Source organism: Ursus arctos, unplaced genomic scaffold (assembly GCF_023065955.2).
Source record: "Ursus arctos isolate Adak ecotype North America unplaced genomic scaffold, UrsArc2.0 scaffold_3, whole genome shotgun sequence".
NCBI classification, from domain to species: domain Eukaryota; kingdom Metazoa; phylum Chordata; class Mammalia; order Carnivora; family Ursidae; genus Ursus; species Ursus arctos.
The window spans coordinates 70,012,907-70,034,026 of record NW_026622985.1 but is presented as its reverse complement, the minus strand read 5'-3'; the positions used below and the strand labels follow the sequence as shown (position 1 = coordinate 70,034,026).

The 21,120-nt window shown below is 40.0% G+C and overlaps 2 protein-coding genes and 1 non-coding gene across 4 annotated transcripts in view; 1 reads left to right on the top strand and 2 right to left on the bottom strand.

Annotated features, from left to right (window-relative positions):
* Window positions 1-5,835, bottom strand: part of CAV1 (caveolin 1) — a 34,960-nt gene extending 29,125 nt beyond the window's left edge. The window contains exons 1-2 of one of the 2 annotated variants that reach the window (XM_026509839.4): window positions 5,477-5,835; window positions 3,893-4,057 (exon numbers count right to left, since the gene is read on the bottom strand). In XM_026509839.4, coding sequence (XP_026365624.1) covers window positions 3,893-4,057; window positions 5,477-5,506 — 195 coding nt within the window. In that variant the 5' untranslated portion in view covers window positions 5,507-5,835. Of the gene's footprint in view, window positions 1-3,892; window positions 4,058-4,767; window positions 4,893-5,476 lie in introns of those variants that run through there. The other variant, XM_026509849.4, reaches the window with a different exon arrangement.
* The window catches only part of TFEC (transcription factor EC), a 623,128-nt gene that overhangs the window by 130,657 nt on the left and 471,351 nt on the right, over window positions 1-21,120 (top strand). The gene's annotated exons all lie outside the window — the stretch shown is intronic.
* On the bottom strand, window positions 6,764-6,846 carry TRNAL-UAA (transfer RNA leucine (anticodon UAA)). Its single transcript has one exon. It is a non-coding gene; the product is annotated as a tRNA-Leu (tRNA).

Sequence of the window (21,120 nt, the reverse complement as noted above, 5' to 3'; positions counted from 1 at the left end):
CCTCATGCCCTTCTCTATTAAACTATTTGTAATCCATCTTCCTTCCCTTACCCTTTTATCCTGTCCAGTAGGGTGTCCCTAACACTTAAATATCAATATCATTCACTTTTTAAAAAACCTTATTGAAGAATAATTGACAAATATAATTGTATGTATTCAAAGTGTACAATGTGATGATCTGATATACATCTACATTGTTTGATTACCAAGATCAACATAATTAATACCATTAATTTTTTTAAAAACTTTTTTTTTAAAGATTTTATTTATTTATTTGACAGAGAAAGACAGCCAGCGAGAGAGGGAACACAAGCAGGGAGAGTGGGAAAGGAAGAAGCAGGCTCCTAGTGGAGAAGCCTGATTTGGGGCTCCATCCCAGAACTCTGGGATCACGCCCTGAGCCGAAGGCAGACGCTTAATGACTGCGCCACCCAGGCGCCCCTAAAACCCTTATTATTCAGTATTCAGTGCTGCTTACTTTTGATTTATTATAATATATATTTGATCTATTTCCAAAATGATAATGAGAAGGTTTACAGTAGAGACCACATAAAACAGCATGTCAGTTAAAAAAGAAAGTGAAAATACAAAACCAAAAGTGGGAGGGAGGAGTAACCTGTATTAACGAAACTTAAAATCTAGCTATATATTTTCTGGTAGTCAAAGCAAAAAATGACCCATTATTTACCATTTGGCAGTGGCTTACTATTGTGATATGGTGTGGTGTATTTTTTAAAACTTTTTATCTATATGCAACTTGTCTCTCTAACTGTAATCCTTGTGATTGCTAGGACTTATTTTAGAAATTATCCTTTGTAGTATGTGGCACAGTGTGTAATCTAGCATATGATGAGTTTAGTAAATTAATTGATTGGTGGCTAATATATCAGAACCATAAATTTGAAGCTGTTTTATTTATATAGAAATTCCAAATAAGTACATAGTAAACATACAAATGAAAATGTGAACATAAAAAGAAGACATAGAAATCTCAGAGGGAGAATGAAGGGTCTGAAGTTGTGATCACTTTAATCAGAGGATATATTTTAAAAAGAATTCATAGCCTACTATTTTGGGATAAATGTCTATACAGATGTAATATAGTACAGCAAACCTTTATTAAGATAAGAAACCGATTTTATTGGACCTAATTGTATGGACTAATTTGCTGACTTTTCTTTCCCTCCCTAAGTAGCTGTTTTATGAGACTGAAAGAATACTGTGCAGATACACCATGCTGTTCCTCACACTGTACATCAGGGTTTCATTTCTTCTCCAACTAAAGTTATTTTTCTAAACTTGGTATAAGAGCCTTTTTAAAATGTAGGGAACTAGTCTGGCGCTGTCCAAAAGCAATTTCCGTGATGATGGAAATGTTCTATACCTGTGCTGTCCACTTCGGGAGCCAGTAACTTCATGTGTTGAGAACTCAGAATGTGGCTAGTGTCGACTGAGGAATTGAATTTTAAATTACATTTAGTGTTAATTACTTGAAATTTAAATTGAAAGAGCCACAGGTGGGTAGTGATACAGAATTGGCAGAGGCAGCTTTTACAGAGCTGCTTGCCTTTAAACAGAATTTTCCATACCTGATTTGGTACCTTGACCACTCTTCCTTTATTATCACATGAAGTTCTAGGCTACCATGCATTAACAGTAAATCTTTGGAGGTTTTTGTTATTTTAAGAAGTCTGTGTTGTCAAAAGTAAAATATAGGGAAATTTATTATTTACTGCCATGTAATGTAAACATGGAGAGGATCATCCCTGTTTCTGTCATTATGTTTGTTCTTGGACTCAAAGAAAAGCTCTTCTAAAATAGGAGTCTCCATAGGGTCTAGGCCACCCTTCCTGGGCTACTGGAAGATGGCACTCTTGGGGCAGAATTTGCAGTTGTAGCCTGGGTGTGTCTCTGTAGGGCATTCTCCTAAGTCCTCTCTCAACTGGGCATCTGAGTAAGTGGGCCTACCAAATTCTTCTCAAGGTGGGTTTTTCTGTCTGACTGTCTTATTTTACTCATAGGAGCAAATGGAGGTGTTTGCTTTCTCTAGGCCAGCAGGAGCTTGCTCTAACTCTTCCTTTTAATTTTTTTTTAATATGATGATCCCTACACTTGCTCTTTGAAATGCTATTCTGTTAACTGCTATTTCCCCTAAGCCTGTTATGCCTTTTTTCCATCTGCGTTGAAGTCTCTTTTCCCAGTGGAGCCTTTCTTTCTCAGCTTAGTCATGCTATGTGTGGAGACCCACATCCACACTGCTGGCCTCTCTGACTCATCCTGGGAGGTTTACTTGCTCCAGGAACCCCACTCGCACTGTGGTGGAACAACAGGGAGGCTCCAATGAAGCCAGCCCTTTCTGAAATCTGCCTCTTTTCCTGGCATCTTTTCTTCTTGTCTAAAGCTACATGAGAAGGGGAAAAAGCAAAAATGTCCACCCCCCCTTTAAGGCAATGATTTTAGTAAGGAGTTTCTAGCAACTCTAATTTCTAGTTTATGAGCTACTTTTGTTATTGCTGCTGCTTTTAAATATTCCATAATCTGGCTAGTAGAAAAACCCACTAATGCTCCAATTTTCCTTTTTCCTCCACCAGTAAGCCAAGAGAGTCAATTCTGACAGTTACATTTTCCTTCCAGTTACAGGTTAAATTGTTTCCCTTTTTGAAATATATTATTCATAAATGTGAACAGTCTCTGAACTGTAGCTCCTCCCATCCACAGATAGGACACTGGGTAGGTGGAAATTGCTCATCTGCCCCATTGGCTGTTCTGGAGTTGTACAGAGCTAGGTCTTTACACTGTAATCTTCCAGGCCAGGATTTTCCTTGGCCCTCCCTACCCCTCAAAGAAAACCCTCTGCCAAGAATGGCTCAGGCCCATGATTTCCCAATCCAGATGGGTTCAGACAATAAATTTTTCTGCCTTGATTTGCTAAAAGGGTCAAAGTTGAATAATATAATGTTAATCAAAAACTGATCACTGACTCAAATCTAAGTTTGGCCAGTAACTCATTCAATTGACTTATTTTTTTTTAAATCACTAAACACATTCTGAAAGTATAAAAAGGATCTCCAACCTAAGCGTCCCATTAACTCAGGGAAGCCTGACCCAGGCAGTCACTAAAGAAGCAACTTTATATACCTAACTAGAGGTGTCTATGGGAGAAATCAAGAGGCGCACATTATTTTTGGTTGTGTAAATTAGCTTGGTTTTGCATGAGTACCACTTTTTTCCAGTTAAAATACGCTTTCTCTCCATATATATATATACACATATATACATATATATGTATATATTTATATATGATATAGTATATACATTTATAATATATATTATATGTATTCTTTGTTCTTAGTCTGAATCATTTTACCTACCTTATTATTTTTAAGAAAATAGCTTCAGGTTATCTTGATTTGAGCTGGGAGAACCTGCCCACTCTGTATTCCTGTTCTTATCTTGGTACAAGACCTTACACAATGACCTTACTGCTTTAATTCTATGTGCAGCAGGGGACCACCCTTCACTAGACTTTAAGCCTGGGCATAGACAAGTGGGTGACCTGCAAGACAACCATCTCACTCTCCCAAGCAGTGTGGGTCAATCTGTTGCAGAGATCCGGAGGTTCATTTGCCAGGAGAGAAGTGCAAGTATTTGAAACTCAAGATAGCTAAATTCCATCTGAACTAACCAGCAGGAGGTGGGGAGGGGATATGTGACATTTTTGATGACTGCGGGAGCTCCCACATTATCAAGCCCAGAAAATCTTTGTGTGGCAAAGATACAGAAGGATGCACAGACTGCTTGCCAGAGGAGAGCTGTCCCAACCCTGACAGCATGCCTGGGGCAGGGGGCATGGTGGGGGGGCGTCCTTTACAGGCTGGCCGCCTCACCTTACCTTGACCACATCGTCGTTGAGATGCTTGGGGTCGCGGTTAACCAGGTCGATTTCCTTGGTGTGCGCGTCGTACACTTGCTTCTCGTTCATCTCTTCTGCCATGGCCTTGTTGTTGGGCTTGTAGATGTTGCCCTGTTCCCGGATGGGAACAGTGTAGAGATGTCCCTGCGCAGGGCAGACGGCCAGGAAGGGGAGGGTGGCCGGAGAGATGGGAAGAAAATTTCAAAAAGAAAAACAAGCGATCAGAAGTCAGCCTGGCGGCGGGGCAAACCTCGAGGCTCAAAATCGAACTAACCGCTTCAGCAGCGGTGGCTCCGCGCACAGTAAACTCCTTGGCGCCGCAAGCTTTTTAAGAGGATCGAGGAGAGGACACCACACCCCTCCGTACCAGGCTTGGAGCTCCGGTCTCCCCCGCCCGCCGCCAGGGGTCAGGGCAAACCCCGCGGCGCGGTCCGCCCAGGCCCCCGCCCGGTGCACGCCCAGCCCACCGTACCCCGCGGAGACCCCAGCGGGGGAGGGGACCTGATTTCCAACTTCTGTCCAGCGACTCTCTCTGCTACGCCACCCTCGCTCCGAAAGTTTCACCTGCTTCATTTTCCCGTTCTCCTGACCCCCGTTCCTTCTCTCAATAAGCTCTCTCAATAATCTCAATAAGCAGATCCAGTTGGAACCCCTGACCCATGGAGTGTCCCCATGGTTGTTGTGTTCTGTTCGCATCTCCCTCGCACCTGTTCGCGTCCCCCTCCCTCCCACAGCCCTCTTTGTCCCTCCATTGCTCTCCCAACCCCCGTGGTGGTCACAGTGCCGAAAGCCCCCATCTCTGGACCAAACCATGTGTCAAACCCCCTAAACTCCTTAGAATAAGGATATCTCACCTGCACAGCACCCTCGACCCACCCTCAGGTCACTCCTAGGCTGCCGGCCGGTGGCTGAGCGGCGGCCGCGTTTGGAAAAACGAGGTTTCCCCACCCGGGCGGAGCCCGAGCTCAGGAGGGTGGTTGGAAGGGGTGGTGGTAGTTGGGGGGAGGAGAGGTCCATCCCTCTCCAAACACCCCGCCAGGCGCCAAGATGCAGGAAGAGTTTTTGAGGTGGCCCAAGAGCTTTGGAAAGTGCAAACATAACGCTCTCCGCCCCGGCCAACCCGTCCAGGCGCCTGGCGGGGAGTCGCGGGGACTGTCCCCAGGATTGCGGGTGAGTGACTTCCCACCCTGCGTTCCAGCCCGCCGCCTCCCAGCGGGCCGGGGCTGGACCGTGGGAGTCCCAAAATGAAGCATCAAGCAGCACCCCGGACCCACCTAGAAATGCGTCCTCAGTCCTAATTTCAGGACCCCGGCCCCCCTTTTCTGCCTCCCTCTAGTTTAGGGGCGCCCAGCCCCCTTTCTACATAGGAAAATAGAAAACATTCCTGCCTCCTCTTCACCTCCCCGCCCAGGCCCATTCCACAGAGGTGCCAGCGCGAGAGGAGTGTTCCGAGTCGAGAGAGGGCTGGGGCAGGGAAAGCAGTCGGAATATTTGGAGTGGGAGATAGCAGAAGGAGGCACTCCTTGCGCTCCCCAGGGCCCGCGCGCACCCACCCAAGCCTACCTCGGAGTCTACGTATTTGCCCCCAGACATGCTGGCCCGTGGCTGGATGAAGGCTCTGAGATTTCCCTGGGCTGTTATTTAAGGGAACTGAGGAAGGAAGATCTTGTATTGTATGGGGGAGAAAAAGGCGCTGGCGGGGGGCGGTGGCTGGGAGGGAGCCTCCTGGCCGCCCGCCAAGGGTTTGTTCTGCAGCGGTTGGCCAGGACTTGCGCTGCGCCGGGTCTAGGCACATCCCCAAGGTTCTGGCAGGAGAGGGCGGGGAGCGCCCGCAGGGAGCAAAGAGCAACGGGAAAGCGTTTCACCGGCGCTGGGTTGCTTGGGCAAATATTTTAAACCTGGGGCAAGATTTTCCCAGTTATGAACCACTCAGAGGCGTCTTGCGGAGAGCGAATGTTTTCGCAGTGCATCATGCTCAAAGGGGTGGGGAGTGAAGGAAACCGGCGCGCAAGCAGAGATGCCCAGTATGGGCACCCGAGCTTCAGAAAGAATTCAGCTCTGTTCTAAGCCGTTTCTTCTCATCGCCCACGTTCCATCGCTGCCCAAGACACAACTATCTCCCAGTTCCACAGAGGAAGGGATGAAAAATGCCCAGAACCTTTAGGTGCATTTCACATTTAAACACAGGAAGGAATTTGTGTGGGTTCGTATGTGTCCACCGTGCTTTTGGTGACACTCCTTTACATCTAGTTGGTGGGGATGGAAACTGGGAGAAGCAGCCATGAAGAATTTAACATTTCCCAACTAGTTCTAAAATTCTCCACAATGCTTTGAAATAAATGAAAATGTTAAACTTTACTGATCTTTTTGGAAAAAAAGGAAATTCATGCCAAAACGTCGTGCCATATTTACAAAATATGTAAAATATTTACAATTGTAGAAATATTTAATTGGAGCTTCGAGTTTATCATAGAAGAGTTTTTTTTTTCCTAATGTACTTGCCTGTGAGTTGAGGAGACCTGGTTTTTCTACTAATTGATTAGAAGTTTAAAAAATTATTTTTTTAAAAGATTTTATTTATTTATTTGACAGAGATAGAGACAGCCAGCGAGAGAGGGAACACAAGCAGGGGGAGTGGGGGAGGAAGAAGTAGGCTCATAGCGGAGGAGCCTGATGTGGGGCTCGATCCCACAACGCCGGGATCACGCCCTGAGCCGAAGGCAGATGCTTAACCGCTGTGCCACCCAGGCTCCCCAAAACATGCGGAGGGCCCTAACTGTTCACGATCTTTAAGTCCTTGGGGGAGATCCAGACAGAACGATTCTTTTTTTGGAAAAGCAGGGAAACCTTTACCAGAAGTGGGGTTCAAACCCACGAGGATATAAATCCATTGGATCTTAAGTCCAGCGCCTTAACCACTCGGCCATTCTGGTACCCTTCTAAAAAATTATTAACAATTAAAATATTTTATCTATTCCTAAATTTGGGGATGCTTTTTTTTATTATAAAGCAACACAAGTTGAATTAAACAATAAGCAGTAATTTTACATTTGGGCTATAATAAGCCAAGAAATTCACTGTCCAGAAAGGACATTTTACCTAAGGTTCTGTATGCAATCAAAAGTAAAATTATGACTTGAAATAAAAAAAAAAAACTGAGAATATACATAAAGGGGCATAGGTTACATTAAAAAATACTGGCAGTCTGACATGGGGTTTGGGGCACAAAAGGAGGAGGAGAAGGTGGAATAGAGGATGGAACCCATGGAGCTGATTATCTAGTTAGAGAGAAGATATGAAAATATAAAAGAGAGCTATAAAGGACAGGCTGTTGTTTATAGTAAAAAAGCAATACAGTTTTTTAAAAAGATCAGTTTCAATTTTATGGCAGGGAAAATGTCACATATGTTGGCAATAATTATGCCGGCTAGTCATTATTAGAATACTAAAGATCTTCTAAAAATTGGGTTTTAAATTTTTATTTCTGCCAAAACCCATTTCTAAATTTTTTGAACAAATTGTGTGTTAACATACATGATATGCTAGGAAAGAGTGTTGTCCTGACCATGTGTTGTATGGTGCCCAGTCTACCTCTAATGATTGATGTTTATCTAACTCTTCCTTCATAAATTGGTTGCAAAGTAGTTGTGGTTATGGTCTATGGAAATATGTGGAAACCATTTCCCATCTATTGTTATTCAGTCTTCAGCTGTGATGAGTAATCTTGACTGTGAAAAAAGTCAACAGGAACGGGGAGAGTGTGTGTCCTGCATTCCAGCAAGGAATGGACTTTCTGGGGAGGCCTGTGAGTGAATGCTTAACTAGCACTCAACCGAGGGAAGTCCATGGCAAAGCCAAATCAACCCCAGCACACGGAATCACAATGATCAGTGAAGCGTTGTCAATGCCAAAATGAATTCCTAATGAGAGGAAAAACCACAAACTCTTCATTAACCTGCCTCAACAAGAAACTAGAACCAAAAAGAAACAGATTGTATTCTGGTTTTAATAGCTGAATTGAAGAATTGGCTCCAACTTCACGAGAAATAAAAATGAAGAACATTGTTAGCATAGGTGTAAGATTTGAAATGAACAGATGATGTAAAAAACAAAATATTTTTTCTTTGATACCCCCACAGATAACTATAGGGTTGGAGGCAAGTTAATAAATTTCTCCAAATCATTTACTAAAAAATGAGTAAATGGCAACTTATTTGCCTTCAATTTTTTTTGTTTTTAAAGAAGCAGCCTTAAAGGTCAGCTCAGGCATTATATGTCACTAAAAATATAGAACTAAAAGGGACACCATTCCTCCAAATCGGTCGCCTTAGAGATGTGGAAGTTGAAGTCTAAATACACAAAAAATGATTTGTTCTTAATAAGTTTTGTGGGGTAAAGAAACATTTTAAAGTTGATAAATAAGTAGAGCACCTATTAACAATTTCTGGGATATAGGATTCTTAAGTAATCTGGTGAGGATCTACTCATGGTAAAATTGTGAAGTTAGTTGCCTTTTGTGTTCTCCTATTTTCTCACCCCCCCCAACCCCCAGTCTCTCTGGTCCCCACCACCCTGGATCCTCTTATGCTAAACTGGCTTCATCTGATTTCCACTCTAGGGTTAGGAGTCTAAGGTTTGACTGCTTACAACGATATCAGTGGTTTTAAGGAGCAGGCAGCGTTCCAACATTTATCAAAACTCAGAAGCCTAAGATTGCCCAAATATGACTTTGTCAGTGAGTTCAGAAAAGAGATTATAGTTTGGATTGTAATAGTGGTTATCACTAGGTGTGATATAAAAAGAATAATAACCAGTGTGGCAGAGCTACCCAGCAGTCATTCCCAATTTGGGTCACAGCTCTGGAGCTGGGCCTTGGAGTCCTGCTGGCCAGTTGCTGGCTCATTGGGATGTTAGGGGCCTTTAGGAGAAGGTCAGAAGGTAAAGGGGGAACATTCCAGAGGGTGACTATTTACATGTATAAATATCAATATTTTTACAAGCTATGTGTTCAACTGAATATTTATCCTGTTTTTCAACATCACCATCTCACACACCTTCCACTGAATTCCATTTAGGCCTTCCCATACCTGCTTTACCTTCTTCCATACCTTCCATTTTATATATGGAAAAGAACAGCTTTCTAGATGAAGATCTGCCTCCTCATCTGATCCCTTTCCATCCCTCTTCTGGCTTGAAGGCCCGCACTGGACTCTTCCTTGTTGTGGGCCTTTCCATTTTGAGTATTTAAAAATTTTTTTTCTATTTATTTTCTTAAAAAAATAAACAACTATTTCTACATTCAAAAATTTTTCTGATTACAGTGGATGAGAAAATATTCTTTTCAAACTGTTTCTTTAAATTAATGTCACTCTGCTTACTTGTAAAATGGAAAACATAATTGACATCTACCCAATAGCGGTGCTGTGAACATTTAATGAGGTGATGCATTTAAAGCACAGAGGATACTGCCTAAACCATAACAGATGCTAGGATTAGGGACAAATTTCAGCCTACAGATTCATAATTGAAATAAATATATTTACTTTAAAGTATTTTTGTTGTAAAATAGTTTAACCCTCCAAGATACAGTGAATAGTATAATGAACTCCCACCATCAAGCTTGATCAAATAATATCATTTTGCCTTATTTGCTTCAGATTTTTTAAAGTGGAAAACGTGTATACTACTGAAGTCCCTTGTGAGGTATCACTTTCTCTCTTTTGGTAACTGAGTTTAATTTCTTTCACAAACCCCCATTTCTTCAGGTAACAGAAACTTCAGCTTAGACCATTTCTAGTTTCTGCCATTTTGTTGGGATTGCAGCTGAATTCCAGGGGCTTATGAATTGCCAAGGAATCTCACGGTGGGTCTGTGGAGGAGTCTATTCCTTAGCTGTGCATCTCGGATCTGCTGATAGGTACTACATCATCAGCCTGTCTGTCCTCAATCATTGGTCCATTCAGGGCACTGCTACTCTGTCCTTCATGTTCATTCAATACACCCCCTAGGGCTAGAGACCTTTTTTGCTACTTCTGTTTTTTTCTTGGGGCTCTAGTTACAGCTAATGAATTTGGCTGGGCAGGCCTGATTTGGCAGCACGGAGCCACCCATGGTGAGGGTGCTGTAGAGAAGAGAAGAAATGCCCTGCCACGGTACAGAGAAACTCTAGGGGGTTGCTATCTCCACAGGCCCTCCTCAGAAACAGGAGGCACAAGTATCTCAGCTGTTAGATTCTCTTAATTTATCTGTGTCTTGGCTAAAGACACACATAGCAATGATTTTGCTAATTTTCCCAATTTCCTCTCCCTTGTGCAGGAAGCCATGCCTGCACATCTCTCAACGCTTTTTTTTTTTTTTTTTTTTTTTGCCCTGAATTCCCCCAGGGCATTCAACAAGGCTTTTGGAATCAAGCAAAGCCTTATCTCTGCTTTTCTGCTGTAATGATCTTTCCCTAGGCATGGGGGTGGGTGGGGTGGGGGAGGGCTCCAGGGGCATCTAGCAAAGAACGTTTAAGTTAACATTTCAGAAATGTTCATCATTCAGTTTTTTTTCCCCTTCAACCAAATCCTGCCAAGACTTTGCCAGTAACATCTTTCTTGGCTCTATCTGGTATTTCTGAATTATAACAAACCCTTAAATTTTAAATATAGGAGAACTTCTGCCAATATTTATATTTCACTGATAGCCTTACATTAAGGCTTTTATCCTTCTAATTAACTCAAAATATTGATAATGGAATAATATACCTGGCCTTTAGCTAGCTATCATGTCAGTTTGCTTTACAATTTTCTTATCAAATATTGTTAGTAAGACCAAACCAATCTGACTGATTATTTAATATGATTGAAATAAGATTAATTCTTGAAAAAACTTTTGGATAGCAAATCCTGTGTAGAAAAGTACAATTCTTTTTGGTGTCCTAACTAAAACTGGTAAAGGTATAGATGTATTGTGCGCACTAAATCAGTGTGGATGAGGCTTTATGGCTATGTCATACCACAATATGACATACCACAATGTACCACAATAGCTAATTAAAAGTGAAAGATGTTGTGAACCAACACTTTTTTTGTCATCATCCATCCAATACATATTTTAAAACTGAATTTTAGGGTGTATCAATCAAGTATTGCTACAATTATTTGGCATAAATAAACTACTACAAAATTCAGTAGCTTAAGAACAACTATTTGTTCACACAGATCTATGGATTGGGTAGGCTGGGGCTTGGTTGATGTAGGGCAGGGTGGCTGGGGCAGCTCTGCATTTCACTGCAAGTCTGTGCTGGCTCTGTTCCATGTCTCTGTCCTCCTTGGACCCGCAAGCTATTGGGGAAGATTCTTCTCATAATCCGAGAAGTAGCAGCTACAAAAAAGGAAGAGGAAAAATATGCCACAGGCTCTTGGAAGCCTAGACCTGGAAATGACACACTGTTACTTCTGCCCCATTCTGTGGGACAAGGCAGGTCACGTGACTTAGGCCAAAGTCAAGGGTTGGGAAGTGAATTTCATCAATGATGAGACCATGGCAGGGTGTGAATACAGGAAGGTATGAAGTTCCCAAATCTACATCAAATGCATTAGTTGTTAGGGACTGGTTTTTGGTTTCAGTTTTCCATGTTTTAATCTAGTTGGTTAGATATACCCTTTTGCTATCTTTTATTTGATTCTCATAAAGCTTTATATAGTATATTTAAAATCCTCCCATTAAATAGTTGGTAACAACAAAAAAAATCTCAATCTTAAATGCCAACTTCTGTATAAAGATTCTCACATATGTTGCTTGACAGAGGACTTCAGCAAGAGGGGCCTAGATGGGTCACAAAATGAACTTTCTTGGGATGCCTTGGTGGCTCAGTTGGTTAAGCAGTTAAGCATCTGTCTTTGGCTCAGGTCATGATCCCAGGGTCCTGGGATTGAGTTCCACATCAGGATCCTTGCTCAGTGGGGAGCCTGCTTCTCCCTTTTCCTGACTTCCCCCTGCTTGTGCTCTCTCTCTCTGATAAATAAATAAATATATAAAATCCTTAAAAAAAAAAAAAAAGGTGCACTCTCTTGCCTTAAAGCAGAATGTGATTTTCGGGACAGCTGACAATTTCTCCTACTTTCAAAACATTAGGCCATCATCTTGTTATCATCGTCATCACCATTATTATTATTCTGGATTATTGTTCTGATAAAACTGGTTTTCTCTGAATATGTAGCAAATATTGTCTCTATAAGTAGGTATTCAAAACTTATAGCCTTACATTTTCTTTTACCTATAAAATTTTTTCTTTGAGATATTATCTTTTACATATTATATTAAAAGCAAAACCATAAAAACAGTCTGGTTTGTCATCTTAAAAGTAAATTTAAATATTGAGAAAATGCTAAATGATAAGCAAACACAAATCACATTGAGTTCTTTTTAATTTGTGCTTAGATCCATGCAAAATTCCAGGTTCAATTTATCATCTCATTATGATGACATAAGAAATCAAACTAACTATGCTATGAAATTGGGTTTTCTACTTACCTTGACTGTTTTAATAACTGGATTATAACAGCCCTAACAAAATAACTGGTCCAGGTTTATTGATTGATTGATTGATTGATTGATTTGGTCTGGCTTTCTTTCTTTCTTAGATTTATTTATTTATTTATTTATTTGAGAGAGAGAGAGAGAAAGAGAGAGAGAGAGAGAGAGAGGTGGGGGGAGGGGCAGACGGAGAGAGAATCCCAAGCAGACTTCTCACTGAGTGGGCAGCCCAATGAGGGGGCTGGATCTCATGATCTCATGACCCTGAGATCATGACCTGAGATGAAGTCAAGAGTCAGATGCTTAAGCCACCCAGGCGCCCCTGGTCTAGCATTCTCCAAATTTAGAGCTGAATAGTAATATAACCTAGGGATAATGCATTCAGAAAGCATGAAATGAGAGGTAAATAAATGTTTGGCTCATTCTGTCATCTAGATAGATTTATATCAGTAACAAAAGTAATAATTACAGTCTTATCTAATCCAAGATTGAAAATATTTAATATAAGTCTTGGGCATAGCAATTTTCAGAAAAATTGGGGTCAAGTGTTAAACCAGATTACTACATTACATCTACCTAATTGAGAGAAGTAGAATATTTAGATATGTGAACAATGACTACATTTCCTCCTATTCAAGCAAAACAAAATTATGACTACCCTTTAGAACTGTAAGTCGTATCCAAAGTATGGCTAACTCTTAGAAAACCTAATAGGACAACAAAATATCATATATGATATAATGTAATGTAACATACCTGCAATATTTACCATTTTATAATAAACTAGTAGAGTGATTTTTTTACTAGTAGAGTGTTTTAACAGCATATTAGAAAAAAATAAACAGCATATTAAAACATCACATCTTTCATTTTAACAAATAATTAATTTAAAAATTCCATTTTAATTATAATGAAATGATAAAGAATAAAATAATATTATCCCCTGAATACCAGCAAAAATTATAAGGAGATACAGACTTCCATATTTTTCTTAAGTTAATGTAAATATTTGGGAGGAGCCCTCCACAAAAGCCTTTTGTTTTGTAACCAATCCGCCTGGCTTTAAGTCAGAGCTCCATTATATAACAAAGGAAACTCTCTTTCCTTTTGGCCCTTTTCCTAATAAATAAACTATTTACCAGGAGTTGCTTTCACCTGGGGGAAATTTATCTCTACAACCACTCCCTTTGAGGCAATGATGCTTAATCATAAAGCATTTCACTCTTCAAAAAGTATATATAAGGTTATATTGACCATTTATTAAGTGGTTTGGTCTTTATAGAGAATTCTGCTTTCTTACAATCATATGATGAGTTTTTCCACTAATTTCAGAGAAAACCTATGATTGCAACATCAGCTCTAGTACATACTAGAGGATGGGCTTAATTCTGCACTGCTGGTTTTGTCTTCAATCAATTCAGCTTACTTCGGAGGAAATGTGAATGTGTTTTAAAAGCAGGTGGGGGGTTATGGTTATGAGACAGATCGCAGAATCCTTTCATAGGACCAAACAAATATCTCTGTCAGTTTCTTCTTTTCTCTGTCGGTAGCTGCTTCATTGTCATCTCTCTCCATGTCTTACTCAAGCTTTCCTAGGGCCTTATTACTCAAAGTGCAGTCCAGGGAGATACAGCATCAGCATCACCTGAGAGCTTGTTAGAATTCAGAATTTCAGGCCCAGTTCCTGATTTACTGAATCCAGATCTGCACTTTAACAAGATCTCCAGGTTATTCATATGCACATTACGCTTTGAGAAGCTGTGATCTAGGGGAAACTTGAAAATGCACCTTCTCTGAAAGCATTTTAAAAGGCAGGAGTTATGCCAGCAAATACTATTTTCCAATGTAAGAACTATAAATGAAGCACCCCCCCATCCCTGCCCCCCACACAATTACATGCAAAAAGAGTCTTTACATGATGGGAAGAGCAGTAGAACTGAAGCCTGGATGACTTAACAGGGAATCCCAACTCCACAAAAGGAAGTAACAAACATACTATTAAAGAAATATTTGTAAACAAAGTGAAGGAACCATCATTTAAGGGGGAATCCTACAGGCTAAGTTGGCCAAGTTGCTTGCAGGGAACTGGCAGTTCTTTTCATTTCTATAAACTGAAGGCTTCTTGGAATGTGAAATCAAGAATTACAAACTGGGTAGCAGCCAAGATGATTTTTTTTTTTTTTTCTGGTATGAAAGGTCCTGAGCTATATTAAACTATCCCATTAGCCACACCCAAAAAAGTATTGGCCTGTAGCAAGATCTGAGGCACCACTGGCCTGTTAACTTTATAAGAAGACAGCAGTTTCTTAGGGACTGCTTAAAGTAGCCCAAACCCATCTTGCACCGTGAAGTTTTTCATGCAGGGCAGACTTCACTGCAGATTTTAAGGCTGGGGAAATTTTCCTTTATAATTCTGAATATTTCTTCAACTCTAAGCATCAATTAAACCATGAAAATCTTTAAATGAATCCCTAGTTCAATATGCAGCATAGAACCTGCCTGCATTTAATCTGCCCCAGATAGATTAATGCTCATCATTCCCAAAGTTCTTCCAGGAAATATATTTTATAATCTCATTTTTGTCATTTCCCTTTGTTTGAATATATTTATAATCACAATCTTATTGTGTGTATCTACTCTAATATAATTTTTATGTAAGAGAATTCCACTTAGGCTTTCTTTCTCTCAGAAAAAAAATAGTTTTAATAAAATCGCTTCTTTGTATAAAATCTTTCATGTTTCATGTGGCCCTTCAATCACCTTTAGAAGAAATAATACCAATAACTGGCTCTTTTTCAGGGGTCTATTTCAAATTTTTAATTATGATAGGATTCTTTCTCTCATCTAAATAAGATGTATATAAATAATTCAGTTGATTGCTCACCTGTTTCTTCCACATGATAACAAATGATTTTTTGGTGTTTTATTTCCAGTGCTTTGATTATGTCCCTTTCATCCCCCTTCCACCCCCTGCATGGCCCTTGAACAAGGAGCCCATGAAATTGATTGAGTATGCTAAATACTCTGTGGAGATTTTCATTTTGTTTATATTATTGAACCCCAGATAATGTGGGCTATTCCTGTGACAGCCTCAGGTAGGTCATATCTAAACTGGAGAGGAAGGTTTGGTTTATCTTATGCTTCGTTTTATATATTCCAGTGCCATGACTTCTCATTTTCAATATTGGTCCCTATTTTAATACTGATTAGTTGATGGCTGTCACTTTGTGAGAAAGTATGTATGTAAAAAATATTTGCCATTGCAGACACGTCCATATGGTGATTTCTTTACTTGGGTGCATTGTAGCTTACAAAGTTTTAATCAGAAAGAATATTAAAGTTTGTTAGATAATTTAAGACAAAGTTCTAAAGACATCAAGATCATATTTTGTGGTCCATTTAGTTCTTCTTTGTCTCACAGGAAAACTTTGTAAACCTTCATCCTTCAAAGCCATCTAAAGTGTTCAATTCATTGGACTGTATGGGAAAGGGGAGGAGGAGAAAGAGGAAAGGAAGAGAAAAATGGATGGATCTGTGCTAACCTTTGCCAACACTAGGAAGTATGAAGTCCATGCCCTATGATAGGGTCTAGCGTTATTATTATTATTGCAAAGCACAGACAGCATTACCATTTTAGACGTGAATGAAGAATCAGGAGGAGAAATGAGTATGGGGATCACCATACTTGTTATCACCACAGAAAAATGTTTATTACATTTTTGTATGTGTCAATAGAATACTGTAATATTATTTTATAATAACACCTAATGCCTTAGTAAAAATTACAAATATATGTATAACTCTTTACTAATATACATTTATACATACAAATGCTATCACACACTGCTATTGCAATTTTAAATTGTACAAAGCTATTGAAAAGCAGCATGACAATAAACAACCACACCATTAATTTGATTGTATACTTCAATCCAGTTTTTCTGCTTTTGAAAATTTATCATGAGCGGGGCACCTGGGTGGCTCAGTTGGTTAAGCATCTGCCTTCAGCTCAGGTCATGATCCCAGGGTCCTGGGATTGAGCCCCAGATGGGCTCCCTGCTTATTGGGGAGCCTGCTTCTCCCTCTGCCCCCCTGCTTGTGCTCTCCCTCTTGCTATCTCTCTCTCTCTCAAATAAATAAATAAAATCTTAAAAAAAAGAAAATTTATCATGAGCAAATTACCCTATAAGAGGAAAAAAATTTATATATGGTTTTCCCTGGAATTTCCAAGATTAAATAACTGCTAATAAGACTGGATAGCATATTAAAAGATGTACAAACTGACAAGAAATTTCCAACCAAGTGAGAAAAGGTATAAAATGTGGCCTCTGTTTAGAAAAATATATGTTTAGTCTAAATAGAAATTATTACTATAGTTATAAATATTTTATGTGTCAAGCTGTCAAGTACTGAGGAGAAGTATCATCATTGTGCTTTTGATACATATTAAGAATGTCTTTGTTAAAGATAGTGAAATTTAATGAAATTTACAACAGATAGGAATAATGGTATTTGAAAAATATTTTTCTGATCTTAGCTAGAGTGTAGGGCCTAGAGCACAGATCATAAAGGGAAGGAAAGGGTGTGCTCAGGAGTGTAGATTATAAGGCTGGGGAAGGGCTCAGGGATAAGAAGAGGACAGAGGGAGGAGGGTACTCAGTTAACAGCTTGAGGGGAGCTCTTACCACTGAGGACTTGGAACTGACTCCATTGATCAGAGAAAGGAAAAAAAAGGGGGAGTGCTTCTCAGGGCAGGAAAGGTGACATGACTGAATGATGAATGAAAAAGAAGAATTTGGCTGGAAGGGAGAACAAATCATTAGAACAGCTATGCTCACATGCTAGAAATAGCAAATCATCTCTGTAGTGATTAAGAGCCTAGACTCTAGTGTCAGATTCTCTTGGCTCAAATCCTGACTCCCATTGTGATCTTGGGAAAATCCCTCAACTACAGGGCATCAATTTACTCTTCTGAAAAATGGGTATGTTGATAAAACCCATATCACAGGGCTATCGTGTAGATTAAATAAATGCCTCGCAGGTAATAAATGCTCACCAAATATCCATGTTAGTGTTTGTACCAGAGGTCAGAATTCTCCTACGGATATCAAGCATGAAGGATTCCAACCAGTTTCCCCCTCAGTAAAAGAAGCACGTTAATCCCTGCTACTTGCCTCACTGAGAAATGTGTATTTACCCCTGCAACTTTCGGAACGACTTCTTGTTTCACTGTCCCAGTTAGCTGAGCCAGCAGTTGTCTGGAACTGATATGCCATTCAGCTAGAGAAGCAGGCAGGTCCTGCTTACCGCCCTTCCCTCCCCTTTTGTTACTGGCAGGTGCTTGATGACAAGCTGCTGGGAGGCAGGGAAAGAAAAGAATGCTCCAAAGATGACCTTTGGCTCCAATCTCTTCCTGATGCATTTATGCCTGGGAGAAATATTTGCCCTTGCTTACGTGCTGTTTCCCACTCTGAGTCATGTCTCTTCCTTTCTCTCATCATTTTCCACCCCTACCTTTTCCTATAATGGCAAAAACCACTTCTCCAGCTGTGCAGCCAAGCTGAGTGACCTAACATGTCCAAGTGCAGGCGGATAGGTGTCTCTGTCCTATTTTTGGATAATTGTTGAAGTGGTGTCCTCTGATTTCTCTGGCTGCTTCATGGTCTTCTTTGCTACAGACACAGGGCAACAGTCAACAGCACAGAAGGGCAAGGTGGGAGAGAGACAGATGGTCAGAAGTTGTAATTTCATTTTTACTTTAACTTTTGCTTTTCAGCATTGTCTTTAGGGCACATGGTGGTAGCAGAGCCCTCAAGCCCCCATCCAGGGCTCTTTTCCTTCAATAAGACATAAGTAACATTTCTTTATGGAAAAAAGAAAAGTCTTTAGATGACTTCAACTCCATTTATCCCTGTTCATTTTCCATTGTCCCCTTCACTAGAGGTTTGGGGGCAGGAATGTCCAAAAGCAAAGTTGTGATGGTGAGGATTGTGTCTTTGGAGCCCCCTCTTTTCCGTTTTTCTGTCCCTACTTCCTCTTTGGTACTCTCATGTGGAGCTCAGGTCAAAGCCTTCACTCTCAGGTCCCTTATGTAGTTTCCAGTATCCCTTCTCATCTCCTTCATTCACATAAAGTAATGAATGACTGCTCATAGATTGAAATGTTACCTCACCCAAGGGCATCTTTTACTTAAGCAAGCATCAAAGTGTAAGGTTCCATTGGTGGTAGTTCAGATATAGTCCAAAGAAAAAGGCTGAGGAGCAGGTACAAAAATGCCTTAAAAAAGGGTCCCTTCTTTTGCTCATTTTGCTGTTTGGGGGTGAACAGGAAACTGGGATGATTAAATTACAGAAGCCTGAATTGTTTTTATTCCTAAAAATCATTCCCCGAATATCTAGTATATCTTTATCCTCTGCTTTTTCCTCCTTTAATTCTTTCCCTTGTCCTTCCATACACATAGATAATACCTTGAAGGAAAGAAACATACCAAATCCTGGTTTATGATAAATTGCATTAGTGGTGGAAATTTTTACCGCAGTACTACCTACATTTTTTTTTGAAAGTTTCTTAACTTGTAGCCTTTTTAACATTCTTTAAGCTCTTCTTATCTTAAATAAACATTCTAAAATGACAAAGTTGCAGGCTAAAGAAACTGAGCCATTATTTATATGATTTCTCTACTATGCTATTTAATTTGTCCTGGGATTCAAATGAGACGATGTATGGGGACTGTGTTAAATATAACACTCCATAAAACAATCTTTTAGTATTATACATTTCAAAATGGGAAATAGGATAGTAAAAGAAATAGCAATATTTTAAAAATACCAGAAAGTATGTTTCCAGATGAGCTTTTAAGTGCTAGTATTTCCTACCCCTGAGATGTGAAAATACATTTCAGATAAGAGAATTGAGAGTAAAGACAAGCATTACCCCAAAGGATGAAATACACCTAATATATTTTACATACATTTTTGTTTTCCCAACTTGATGATTCATGAGTGAGAAAATGGCAAGAAAGGAAATCTTATTAGAGTCAGTACATTTCAAACCTCTCTTGAAAATAAAGAAAATTATGAAGTTGAAATGTGATTCCCATCCCAGCTCTGCAATCATTCCTAGTTTTCTTTAATTATTTATTCACATAGTCATTCATTCAGAAAATATTGATTTAGCTCACTGACTGATGGGCACCATTTCAGAATCTCAGGAAACAAAGATGAAGTCATGTTTTTGGTTCTCAAAGACCTATCTAACAGTCTAGAGGTGTTTAACAGGGTTAGCTTTACCATGTGGGAAGTGATAATAGGGGTTTGCACAAGATTTTATCTGAAGACACAGAAGAGGCACTTGATGTGGAGGAGTTTTAGAAGCGGGGGTGGGATAGGCCATGAGGAGAGGAGTAACGTTGGCATGGGGACAGAGGAGAGGGTCGGGCACACAAGATTACATGGCACTTCGGTAAGGGCTACAGTAGGCAGTGGCTTAAAACAGCAATGGGTTGAGAGTGAAGGCCTTGTATCTGTAGCTTAAGAGTTTGGATTTTGGTCTAAGGGCAATCACATACAATTGATCGTTTTATGCAGGAGCATGTCATGGGAGTTTTGATAAGATCACTTTATTTTTTGAAAAGAAAGATGGATTGGAGAAGATCACTGAAGGCTGGAAGTGAGGTCCATTAAGAGGCTGTGGCAACTAGTTAGGCAAAAGATGAAGGTGGCAATGATTACACTTTTATGGCAGTGATTTTGGTAGAAACATCTTCAAATAAAATATATTTTTATTAATTAAGAAATAGAATAGTCCATTATTTTCAGAGAAAATATAACAACAATAAAGAATCAGAATTTTTAAAGATCTAGGAATCCGTGTCATGGAGAATCAAAGCCACATACTCATTTTTACAATCAACTGAGGATTGCAAAGTAAATGTATTTGTTATTATTTTTATAGCACATCAGCCCTCTAACTTTTTTTTTTTAAGATTTTATTTATTTATTAGACAGAGATAGAGACAGCCAGCGAGAGAGGGAACACAAGCAGGGGGAGTAGGAGAGGAAGAAGCAGGCTCACAGCGGAGGAGCCTGATGTGGGGCTCCATCCCATAACGCCGGGATCACGCCCTGAGCCGAAGGCAGACGCCTAACCGCTGTGCTACTCAGGTGCCCCCAGCCCTCTAATTGATAGAAAATTTGTGATTTTAAAAAAATTCCTAGTCTGAACAGCTAGCTTGGTTTGCATATACATAGGCAAGTCTTCATCCTACTGAAGTCACAGAAAGCAATGAGATCGGAAACTCCTGAGATTCTTTAGTTCAATACTTTCATTAGGGATAAGAAAACTGAGACCCTGAGATTAAACCCCTTGCAGGTGATACCCCTCAGTAATGGCAGTGCTGAGACTGGAATCCAGATGCCTAATCTGGAAGGTAGGGCCCTTTTAACTATACTCCAACAGCGTCCCAAGAAAGGCATCTAAATAAATTAATGGGATGTGGATGACTATTGAAAAGAGGAGATTTTTAATTTCTTCAAAACTAAAAAAAGCATTTTAGAAAGCCAAACACCTGCTTTATTATTAGAGGCTCGTCATTTTTCCAGATTAACGGACGAGAAAATCCATGCCAATATCAGCAACTACTCTTCACATACTCACTTTCCAAAAATAATTTTGGACTCTAGTCTGGC